Here is an 11,500-nt window from a genome sequence, read left to right on the forward strand (position 1 = left end):
ATATGGCTAATTTTGTTCATAGCATTTGCTTTATAATTACTCGTGTTTCCAGTTTTAGACATGGTTTACCTTGAAAGAAGCGGAAAGCATCTGTGATGCTCCATCAACATCTGAAATGAAAATAGCTCAAATTCCATGGGTATAGTACCTATGCCAAGGTGTAATGATAACTGATTCCGCATCACCCGCTTGCGACTTCCTCTCTTGCATTTGACATCAGTAGTTCGTAGCATCTTTCACCTTTCCAACAATATTATATCTCTTGCTGAAGAACGTGAACCACTCGTCTAAAACCGTCTTTTCCTTCTCTTCGAGATCGTACCATTCGGGTTTACAGTCCTCCGGCTTCAGAGAGGAGCAGGCCAGAGCTCGAGAAGGATCTTTTCCTGCAAAGACTGCAACATTTTGTCAGAGTATTTCCTGACTACTGGAGGGATGGAGATGACCTACCGCGATATGAACCTTCCGGGCCATAAGCTGAGTTTTTGGATACATCGAAAACGATACCCTTGATGGCTACCCAAGTCGGACGGTTTGGATCCGTACCTAGCAGTGTGATTGCCCTCGGTCAGCGTATTAACCCAGGGAGTGTGTAGATGGAGTTTTGAGGTACTCGGCATCGATTGGAGTGAACACGTACCGTTGCACTTTGACAATTCCTCCACAGTAATCGGATCATCCTTGGGGGGATCGAGCTGAACAGGAACCTTGGGGGCGAAACGTCCAGACATATTGGTACGATTTTAAGACAAATTCCTATCTTTCAATAAAAGTTGCAAAGGGATTAGAAGCTGTTAATATGTTTTTTTTTTCGGTGTCGCGAAGTCAATAGTGTTCGGGCCGACACAAAACGCGGGGCAGTTAGGCGGGGATTTCATTTAAATGCAAAAACACCGACACAACCGTGGGTCTGACCGTTTTTGACGTGATTTTATTTTGGATTATGTTCATGATAGTTCGTAATCCTCCTTGCCAAATTGCGACCATGTTATTGGCTAACAACATGGGTTTATATTATAGTAGTACGGCTATCTATCAGGTTCAAAATAGAGTTCGGCAATAGATTGGTTACTTCATTGATATGCATGTTCAATGCTGGAAAAAAAAAAAAGAAAGAAAAAAAGAAAAGAGTAGTCACTGGAAATGTCGCGTGGTCGGTCGACTGACGTCAGCCGCCACCACCCCTGCCCAAAGCATATAAGTAAAGAACAGTATCCAAGCAGAGAAAAGGCTAGCATTGTCCATGATCTAAAAAATCTTTCAACGCCAATACATTCAGCTATCATCTACTCACCACCGCCCTATAGGGAATATTGAGAATGTCTTCTTCACTGCAAGAGCCTCAAGGGAGCTCGCACACTCTAAGCTCGGTCCCGGAAAGCCAAAACCCTCCTGAAAGCATCAAGGGATCCCGCGGAGCGAGCACTGCCGAGCTTGATATGTCGCATTATCTTTATTTTGAAGATAACGATTGCTTTTTCCCGCCAACCGAGTTAGGTCAGAAACCACCGAGGCAGGGCGAAAGACGAGCACCAAGGCAATCGCTAATGGATGCGGAACAACCGCGAGCCCCAGAGGAATAGGGCCAGAACAGTTGTTATTTCAAGGTTTGAGGCTTGGAATATCTTGCTATAATGCAATAGCTAATTCGCTGATCATAGACTGCCGAATATTCATCTACCCTACTCTAGAGTTCAACCTAAGAACCTTTAAATAATTAGCCTGTAACTATTATGATTAAAAGTCGTTCCATACTACATACAGCATTACTGGTAGTGCTGATCGCGGTATGGGATTTGAGTGTGCAAAGCCTCTTTCGATTACTACCCTGTGGTCCTACATGACTATGAACACTTTCTTTCCCTTTATTCTTTTCTTGGCAAGGTAATCCAGCCTCCATCTCGATAGAAAACAATATACCCTGTACTTTCTATGATATCTACAATACACCAGCCATGTCAAATGTGGTTAAAGAAAGAGTAGCATGTGAATCCATGATCAAAACGCTACCGAAACAATCTATACTGCCGAGTAGATGCAAACCAAGTGGAGCCTCGGTTCTTACTCAGTTTACTGCATGTTAGATCGCCGACCATTCAATTCTCTGATCTATTGGAATTCCTTTCAAAGCCACGATAAAGATTCTTCTCTGGGCGAAGTTTGTGAGTGAGACTAGCTATAATATCCCCGCCAAATCTATAAAACGGGCATGTACTCCATACATTGACTGACTGACAAGCCGTGAGTGACACGCTGAGATGTACCCCTCCAACAATGCGCCCCACGCGGGTTGCATTAGATTCCAACATACCCAAATGCGGTTTAAGTTAGCCCGTCACGGTGGGACAATTTCCACAACGGTATAGGATTCTTGGACGCTTGACGGTCCCCTCGTCCCCCATGGGACACTGGGAAAGGATTCCCTGTACGGATTCCTTGTCATCTGTGTATTACTCGAACTCATGGTCAGGATTCTGGGGGGGTTCGGACGCAAGGGCTGGTGGTTCAGCCACTTAGATCAGAAAGGGAGTTGTGCACTTGCTCCTTGGAAATCCATTAACCTCGGATGTCCGCTCTGGTGGGGATCCTCCCCCATAGGTAAGCTTCTACCACTATTTCGCTGAACGGTGATTTGCTCATAAGTTCCTTTCATAGTCACTACTACTAGTATTGTAAACTACTGCACGTCTGGATCTTATTGGTTTTTTGATCCTTCTTTTTCTTTTTTTTTTTCTTGTTCCCACTAAGTCAGGCATGATACCACGGTGATACTATGATCATTTGCCCGGCTCAGCTAGTTTGCAAAATTTCTCTCTCGCATCTCCTTCTTTAACCGCAAGTTATTTTGCGTCTCCCTCTTTGTCCTTAATTCCTCCCTATATACAACTTATCCCGCTTGAGCGCTGCAACTCACATAAACATCGTCGATCCCAAAGGCCAGTAGTAATTGGCTATGGTCAACTCCAATTCAGACCCTGAGCGTGCGCAGGGGCCTGTTACAACTTCCCTCTACCATGGAGGACCTTCATCTATATCGGTGGACAAGCTGACGAGGCGGATGGGCGCTTCAATGGATATCCCTGAAAAGCACCCCGCGATGAACCACAGTGAAGAGTCACTCGATGCCGGGTCCAACATACTTGCCAAAGACGGCACGCACCGATTTCTCAAGTCACGGCATATCCAGTTGATTGGTATCGGAGGCACCATTGGTACAGCGCTTTACGTCCAGATTGGCCAAAGCCTGCTTAACGGCGGTCCCGCCAGTTTATTTCTGGCATTCACAATATGGTTAGTCCTCATAGCCCTGTTGATGTACTCTTTTACCTGTCGTCATGGCTTGCATTTGCTTGGGGTTACTGTGTCTCAAAGAACCGTCAGTATTGGTGAGTCTATACGGGTGGCGAAGAAACGAATATTATTTCTCGTTTGGTATTTCAGTTTGCAAAGAGAAAAGATTTGCGGCGCCAATGAATATAAAGCAAAAGCATAAAACACCACTCCACAGATCCTCAATCCACCGTGACATGCGCCGTGGTTTTTGAAGAGACAAACAGAGCCCAGACCCCACATTCTTTCCCACCCAAGTCCCATTTGCTACTTCTATATCTGGGGCCGTGGAGTCTTATACATCTCTTTTCTTAGGTGCTCCGTCATTTTAGCTATAACTGTTTGTACGAACTCCCACCCCTCAAAGCTCCGAATTCCTTGCCTTTCTTCGACATTGCCGCCAGCAGCATTTCCCTCCCAATGCAGTCCCCTCGGTGGATGGCGATGGGTTTCCATAAGCGCCAGATTTCCCCCGTGTGTCTATGTCCATAGAATCTACCAGCTTTCACGGTTCCATTTTCCCATTGCGGCCATGCTGGTCTACCCTAATGCGATCTCTCTTCCATGTCCTCCGTTATGTAGCATTTACTGAAAAACAGGAACTCCTAGGTCTGGCTGAGATGGTCGTATACCTTCCCGTCTCCTCTCCTTTCATCCATTTTGCTGGCCGCTATGTCGACGAAGCCTTTGGGGTAGCAGCCGGCTGGAATTTCTTCGTCTTCGAAGCTGTGCAGGTGCCATTCGAAATCACTGCATGTAGTATGATCATCCACTACTGGAGTGATGTGGTCCCAACAGTTGCAATCATAGTCATTGTGCTTGTGCTCTATGCGTGCGTTATTCCTTGTACGATTATGGGCAGCCCCGTCGAACTTCGTTTCTAACTTATGAGACTAGATTCCTGAATGTCTTCGCCGTAAACTACTACGGCGAAGCCGAGTTCTGGCTTGCTCTGGGAAAAGTCTTACTCAGTATAGGTCTGATCATTTTCACATTTGTTGCAATGTTGGGTGGCAATCCCCAAAAGGACCGATTTGGGTTTCGCTATTGGCAAGAGCCTGGTTCATTTGCAGAGTATTACAAAACAGGAGACCTTGGGCGATGGTTAGGATTTCTTGCTTGCTTGATCAAGGCGAGTTTTACCATTGCGGGTCCCGACTATGTGTCAATGGCCGCTGGAGAAACTGAGAATCCACGAAAGGTCTTGCCGAAAGCATACAATGGCGTCTTCTACCGACTCACGTCATTCTTCGTTCTGGGAGCACTCTGCGTGGGTATTTTGGTCCCTTATAATGACCCGACCATGGTCAATGCATTCGAGAAGGATCTACCTGGCGCGGCTGCATCGCCATATGTCATTGCGATGGACAGACTGGGTATTCCGGTTCTCCCGCATATTGTCAATGCCATGGTCCTTCTAGCTGCCTTCAGTGCAGGAAACAGCTATGTCTATTGCGCCAGCAGATGTCTGTATGGACTTGCACTGGATAACAAAGCGCCGAGAATCTTCAGGAAATGCACGAAGAATGGCGTTCCCATCTACTGTGTGGGACTTGTCCTGCTGATTGCGCTGCTTGCCTTCCTGCAAGTCTCCAACAGCGCATCAGTTGTGCTTAATTGGTTTATCAACCTGGTAGGTCACCCCATACGTCATCTCAAGGCAAGCGGCTGAATAGTACATCAGGTTACTGCATCGCAGTTGATTAATTTCTCGGTCGTTACCTTTTCCTATACCCGCTTCAGGAAGGCACTTATCACGCAAAACATTCCCCGCAGTTATCTCCCGTATCAGAGTCTGGGTCAGCCTTACGTTGCCTATGTAGCTCTGGTCTGCACGATAGTCATGGCATTTGTGGGTGGGTATGAAGTCTTTCTACCTGGAAAATGGGATATTCCCACCTTTTTATTCTCATACACAATGATTGGGGTTTTCCCAATAATTTTCTTTGGGTGGAAGCTTTGGCACAAAACCCAGATTCGAAAGCCTGAAGAAATTGATCTGAAGACCGGACTCGATGAAATTGAAGAGTATGAAAGAAACCATGTGTCTTTGCCTGCGAGGTATGTGCTATCCATTCTTTCTGGGGTATTTTCCACCCCACTGTTATTCTTTACACGGCTAAACATCCCCATAGCAATATATTCTCGAGGTTTGCCGATTGGATTTTCGGCTAAGACTGTGTACATGCATCTCTGCTGTTGGGTGGCCTGTTGTCCAGGAGCTTCAACTGTACGGCGTTACGAATTGAATGGTGTAACATCGATATATCTGAGCAGCTCTCGTCGTAGAGTTCATTAAACCTGTAACTGTATGTACAGCCTAAAATGTGTTGGATTATTATACATCAGCAATCAATCTATGAAAGAAAAAATGTCTCCCTGGTATCAAAAGCATAAGTCCGTAACTCCTACCCTGTAGAAACTAGCGACCTTCCCACCGCTTCCTGTGCCTAATTGCCCTCTTCCTGCGCTCCCTGAGCAGCCGCCTTCAGTGCCTCCATCCGCTGTTTGTTTCGCTTGCCTAGCACCCGCAACGTATTCTTCTTCTCAATCTCCGCCATCTGCGCCCAGTTCGCGATCCGTGATAACGTCCCATCCTGGTTGACCACTAGCGGACCCAAGTGATCCAATTTCACCGTCGACCCATCACCACTGATATCCAGCTGATGTGTCTGGTCGGCGCTGCTGGAGTCGGGAAGAGCGAGGTACTGCTCTGGTTTCTTTTCGGTGGCGGAGTCAGTAGCGGCATTGTCGGATTGTTGTTGTTGTTGTTGGATTTGCTCGGCGGACGATGACATTGTGGAGTAGGATTTTTCTTGATAGAGATTGGAGGGACACTGGGGGTAGGCAATCGGTGTACGAGTTAGTCTTTGTGAGAGGATTGTCGTAGGTGCGACTGTGGTTGAGGCGCGCGTCGGGACTGTCAGGAATGGGTTTAGGATGAGGTGTAGAAGTGTTGCGCGCGTTAAAATGGATTTGTGCATGTCTTCTATCTGGGCCGGGCTTTCTGCTAATGGAGGCGGGTTTGGTGGATAAATAGATTGGGGTATTGTTGGTGGATTTGGTGGTGCGGGAGTTCGGTGGGACTGACGGAGGATTCTAGAACGATTATTCGAATTTGCCTGTTGGTGTTTTGGGGATATGACGTTGGTCTGGGGTATACTTCCAATTTGTATTTTTTTCTACCTGTTTATAACTCTACGTGTGTAGAGATTCTCTAGTTGGTAAAATTTTTTGTATTATATAGAAACTAGTTACTCTGAATTTACCTAAACCACCAATTGACCTGTGATGTGTCAGAGGACGTATGACAAGCAACACATAGATAAGGAAGGGAACTTACCGAAGCAGTGACACCATGTCCTACCCCCTTAATGCTATGCCACCATCCTTTAGGAATGAACATCCCATCCCCAGCCTCCAGCTGCGCTTCGTACCCAATATACTTGCGTGCCGAACTGGCCGTGTCCAAACCATCGTCCCAGACCTCCTTCTCTAGCAATGTTCGCTCTCGTCCCTGCATCATTTCTGACCCTCGAAACACAGCAGCTTCGCGATTCCCGCTCTTCCCCAATTGCCTTCTTACCGACGCGAACAGCACCTGTCCATCGTCGGGAGCAATTAACCGCACAATTTTTCGTCCAGCAAGTTGAACGAACAAATTCGGGTTGGGATCACGATGAAGGGGGGTGTATGTAGGGGGATAACCGATCCACACATTGGTGTCGTAAACATCGCCGTTGCCCGCCTGGGACACAAGCTCAGGAGTTGCAAAGTCGTCACGAAGCGTCTGTGGCAAATCGGATAGCTGGCATTGTGCTAAATACAGTCTAGTCGACTGTGGCTGTTCCTCCGACGTGCGCATCCATCCCAGAAAAAGACTGAGAGGCGCATGGAATTGTCTGAAACTGATATCACCCTTGTCCGGTTCTGTCGACGGCTGTGTAAGTTCTAGTGGGACAATAGCGTTTGCTCCATGCTGCTCGAGGTATGTGGTATTCAATCGGGATACATTGGGCCCGGATGGGGAAGACTGGAACCAGCGTCCAAAGGCGGGTAGATCGCGAAAATGGCGGCGCGGGAGGATAACAGGCAGCTCGGCGATGAAGTACTCCTTGCGGAAATTTTCTATGCTAACATCATCAAGAATTTTCAAAGGGTGATACCCGCAAGAAGGTGCGACGGAGGGAGAGTTTTGGGTGCTGAATTGAGCATATGGCCTGTTTGGATTATTGAATCGCGTAACGGCGGGTGAAAGGCGGTACCAAACTCCTGGGTTACCGTTGAAAAGCCATCGCTGGACCTTCATTCAGAAAATGAGCGTTTTTTATAAGTTTAGTCTGGTGAAAAGTTTCAAGATCTCTCTGTCCCTGAAGATGGTAGCTAAACTCGGGTGACAGCCGATCGGGGAATTTTCTCTTCCGGATTCCGAAGTCGAGGACATACATTGAAGACAAGAAATGGCTAAAGAAATCAGTTTGTCACAAAAGATTCGAAGTCCACCAAAAAAGAAAGGACCCAAATGCGGATTAATTCAAAGTACGCCCTGAATCGGGTGTCAAAACTTGGAAGCTTTTCAAGTAGTCCTGACAGCTCATAATGATTCAGTGGCTGGGGCTCATTTTACCATAGAAGAAATATTGCCCACTAATCGGGCAAGCAATGACTACCTAGCTAGAGTACTTCGGCTAGTACTAGTATTTATAGCATCCACTATTTGTTATCTATGGCCACTGATTCTCCCAACTTACCAGTGAAGCTCACGGAAATTGTCAGAGGCCCGCCAATCCTTACCTATTCAGGGCTGGTTTGGTCTGGGGAAACGGAAACCCCGCGCACCCAATTGAATGAATGTCGAAAGGAATCTCTCCGCACCGGTTACTGCCATCGCTCGTTCCCCTACCGGCTCATCGCACCCTAAAAAACTGTCAAGATGGCTTCGGAGACCACGCCGGTGGACACAGCGACGTCGAACCCAGCATCAGGCGATCAGAATGCCCCCGTGGAGGGCGATAGTGCGAAGCGGAAAGCGGAACAGACCAACGGAACTCATACGCGCACGAAGCGGAATCGTTATATCTCTATCGCTTGGTATGATCTCGGACTTGGATCGTCCCGATTCTAACCCCTGTGCAAAACATGCCATATCTGTTTGTGTCTCGTGATATCCTGCGGCAGTGGAGCTGACTGGTCTTGGTACTGTACTTCCAGCAATGAATGCAAGCGTCGGAAGATTAAGTGCAACGGCCAGGTACCGTGTCAACGTTGTGGACACCTCAATCTCGAATGTTAGTAGACGGAACAACAGCCGCACCTCCTTCGTCCTAAGGGGCAGCGGTACGCACACATGTGTCATGCGGTTAATCATGTTTTGATAGGTCGATATGCCCCTAATTGCTGCAACAATAACTTTAAGGATTCGGAGTATGTTGACCGAAACACCCCTCTATGCCGCGCTTACCACTGCTAATTTATATCCACTGTGACTAGTGAGTTCCGCTCAATGAAAGACCAGATTACGACTCTGCAAGACCAGGTCAATAGCCTTTTCAGTAGTCTAAATGATCTGCGTTCGCAGAGATCTTCCATCGATTCGCCGAGCTTTGACAACTTCTCCCGAGATGGATCGCAACCTGTGTTTACTCCTATGCATGCTGGTCTGGCCAAACCACGCATAAGGCATCCCCGATTCCACGGCCCCACGAGCTCGACATTCAATTTCAATGTAGCAAAATCTAGCCTTCAAAACATGGGTATCGCTCCGACAGAAGAGGTGATAGCCGACGACCTAACTACGGCTCATGCTACACCTGCCGGCTCACCTCCCCATGTTGCACCATTCGCGCCTCCTATTCATCCTACTAAAGATCCCATATGGGCCATTAAACGTGAGGATGCTATACGATTATGTCAAATCTACGAAGAAGAGATTGGGATCATGTATCCACTTTTCGAAATTGAAAAGGTAACGCAGCAAATCAACCTACTCTACACCTTTATGGAGGCTGCAACGCGCACGGGATTTGCTCAGCGAGCGCTGCCCGGCTCAGATGGTCTCCAAGACGACAACACGAACCTTATAAAGATGATCCTTGCTACAACGCTGGTCGTCGAGGGAGGTGGCCAGAGCGAGCTTGGTCAGCGTCTTTATCTGAGTGTGAAACCGGTTATTGAGTCCAAGATTTGGGAGCCATTGGACATCAGAACCGTCCAGCTTTTCGGCATCGTGGTATGTTATTCTGATTCATCGCGCAGATTTCTGATATCTAACATCTCATGATAAGGCAACCTACCATTTCCACACAGACGATGATGCTATGGCCTACCGTCTCATCGGGTTAGCTGCTCGAATGTGTCTTGAACTAGGCTTGCATCGACGAGATGCGTTGGCGAAGTCATTTCCTAACGAAGACCAATGGCCAGAGATCATCAAGATCTTCTGGGCAACCTATAGCTTGGATAGGCGCTGGAGCCTTGGTACTGGACTGCCGTTTGTTATTCAGGATGAAGATATTGATCCGAACTTGCCAGAGCCGGTAGGATATGCTTACAACCATCCCGTCAGGGTTATCCGTTGCTAATAGACATTTAGGATGCATCGCTGCCATACCTAAGGTGTATGATTTCCTATAACCGCATTAGCTCAAAAATTTGGTACGCTGGGCTTGGCTCAGAGGGAGCAATGGACATACGTCGAGATGAAATCGGCTATTTGGACTATCAAATTCTCCAGTGGTACAAGCACATTCCAGATGCTTTGAAGTTCTATCCAATACAGTCACCAAAGCATGGAGAGTCAGTGAACCGGGGTCTTCGACGACTGCGAGTGCTGTTATATTTGCGCATGAACCAGCTTCGCATTCTTATCTACCGACCGGTCCTTCACTCAGCAGCTAGCATCTCCGAAGATAAGGGTCATGCCCAGACTGTGGTGGATGTTGCTAAGGATACGGTTCGAGTGCTTACGCGGCTGAACCAAACTTCCGACATTTACCGCACTCAACAGATTACATTCAACTATTTCCTTGTTGCCGCTCTGGCTGTCCTTTTTCTCGCCGTCTGCCATGCTCCGACGGAGTTCAACCGGCAAGTCCGAGACGAGTTCTACATGGCTCTCGACCTAGTCAACGGCTTTAGCACGAAATCTTACGTATCGAAACGGTTATGGAAGGCCATCAAAGGCCTTCGAAGGATTGGTGAAAGGCTGGGCGTGCTCGTGCGCCCCTTTGGGTCAGATTCCAATGACCCTCATTCTACGGCGGCCGTCGCCATGGCGGGCTTGGCTGGCCATCCAATTGAAGATCTGTCGGTGTATGGGCCTATAAGTGGGGTGAATGAACTCGGAAATAGCCCATTGAATGGGCTTCAGATGAGCCATGAGCTGACAACCCTGTTCGAGGCTGTTGGAGGATTCGGCAACTTCATTGCGTCTAGCACAGCGCAGGACGGGATGAGCGGGTTTGTAGGTCCCGATGGAGAAATTCCAAACACAGGGGAAGGCCTTTCAGGAATTCTGGGAGATGATGGTGAATTATCACGAGCCATTAGGGATTTGTTCTGAGGGACACGCTTGTATGTATATTGACGTGGGGTGTATATAGTGAGACTTTTCTTTTACACGACGTCCCGCTCGGGGATTCTTTGTGGACAAGCCTGAGTACAGTGGGAGCTACTTTGATACAATAGCGATAAAGTAAACATAGTGTATTTGCTGAGTGCTGTAACAGGTGGTAGTACTTAGGAGTCATGGACGGTCGAGACCCAGCCCTCACTCCCTGCACGTGACCCCGCATGGCTGCCAGCCGGAGGGCTGGAGAGTTAAACCTAAGTTCTTTTGCCAACCACCCATCCTCTTGAACCCCAATCAAAGCAGAAGCCATGCCCAACTGACGACCTACGGTTTGTGAGACCACACCTTCGACGTTGAGGGATCTCTCCACTTTCATCTAGTCCCGCGACGGCCACGGCCACTGGGACCGCTGGCACACATCTTTTTCCACCGCCCCACGAAACCTAATTTCGGAGAACCCCTCGACTGCGGCGATCAATCACTGCACAATTAAGAAAGGGAAGGAGAGACAGGGATTCCCGGATTCATTGCTCACTGTGCCCACCAAGGATAGATAATTGCCATTATCCGACTTTTATCTCCAATTTCCATGATCTTCTG

The 11,500-nt window shown here is 47.9% G+C and overlaps 5 protein-coding genes across 5 annotated transcripts; 2 read left to right on the top strand and 3 right to left on the bottom strand.

Annotated features, from left to right (window-relative positions):
• Positions 1 to 216: 216 nt before the first annotated feature.
• Positions 217 to 731, bottom strand: ABOM_009672 (putative progesterone binding protein; the record flags this gene model as incomplete). The annotated part of the gene is made up of 3 exons (XM_022536800.1): positions 217 to 395; positions 451 to 546; positions 641 to 731. The coding sequence occupies 3 exons, from the start codon at positions 729 to 731 to the stop codon at positions 217 to 219; spliced, it is 366 nt and encodes a 121-aa protein (XP_022385749.1).
• A 2,222-nt stretch (positions 732 to 2,953) lies between these two features.
• On the top strand, positions 2,954 to 5,505 carry ABOM_009673 (putative general amino acid permease (Agp2); the record flags this gene model as incomplete). The annotated part of the gene is made up of 5 exons (XM_022536801.1): positions 2,954 to 3,386; positions 3,940 to 4,162; positions 4,228 to 4,963; positions 5,015 to 5,391; positions 5,466 to 5,505. 5 exons carry the CDS (start codon positions 2,954 to 2,956, stop codon positions 5,503 to 5,505), a joined length of 1,809 nt encoding a protein of 602 aa, XP_022385748.1.
• Positions 5,506 to 5,780: 275 nt separating this feature from the next.
• On the bottom strand, positions 5,781 to 6,314 carry ABOM_009674 (uncharacterized protein; the record flags this gene model as incomplete). Its single annotated transcript, XM_022536802.1, has 1 exon — positions 5,781 to 6,314. The coding sequence occupies one exon, from the start codon at positions 6,312 to 6,314 to the stop codon at positions 5,781 to 5,783; it is 534 nt and encodes a 177-aa protein (XP_022385747.1).
• Positions 6,315 to 6,595: 281 nt separating this feature from the next.
• On the bottom strand, positions 6,596 to 7,639 carry ABOM_009675 (putative JmjC domain protein; the record flags this gene model as incomplete). Its single annotated transcript, XM_022536803.1, has 2 exons — positions 6,596 to 6,616; positions 6,674 to 7,639. The coding sequence occupies 2 exons, from the start codon at positions 7,637 to 7,639 to the stop codon at positions 6,596 to 6,598; spliced, it is 987 nt and encodes a 328-aa protein (XP_022385746.1).
• A 624-nt stretch (positions 7,640 to 8,263) lies between these two features.
• Positions 8,264 to 10,891, top strand: ABOM_009676 (transcription factor domain-containing protein; the record flags this gene model as incomplete). Its single annotated transcript, XM_022536804.1, has 4 exons — positions 8,264 to 8,421; positions 8,821 to 9,559; positions 9,615 to 9,866; positions 9,923 to 10,891. 4 exons carry the CDS (start codon positions 8,264 to 8,266, stop codon positions 10,889 to 10,891), a joined length of 2,118 nt encoding a protein of 705 aa, XP_022385745.1.
• Positions 10,892 to 11,500: the final 609 nt, after the last annotated feature.

This window comes from Aspergillus bombycis, assembly GCF_001792695.1.
Source record: "Aspergillus bombycis strain NRRL26010 chromosome Unknown contig00097, whole genome shotgun sequence".
Lineage (NCBI taxonomy): Eukaryota > Fungi > Ascomycota > Eurotiomycetes > Eurotiales > Aspergillaceae > Aspergillus > Aspergillus bombycis.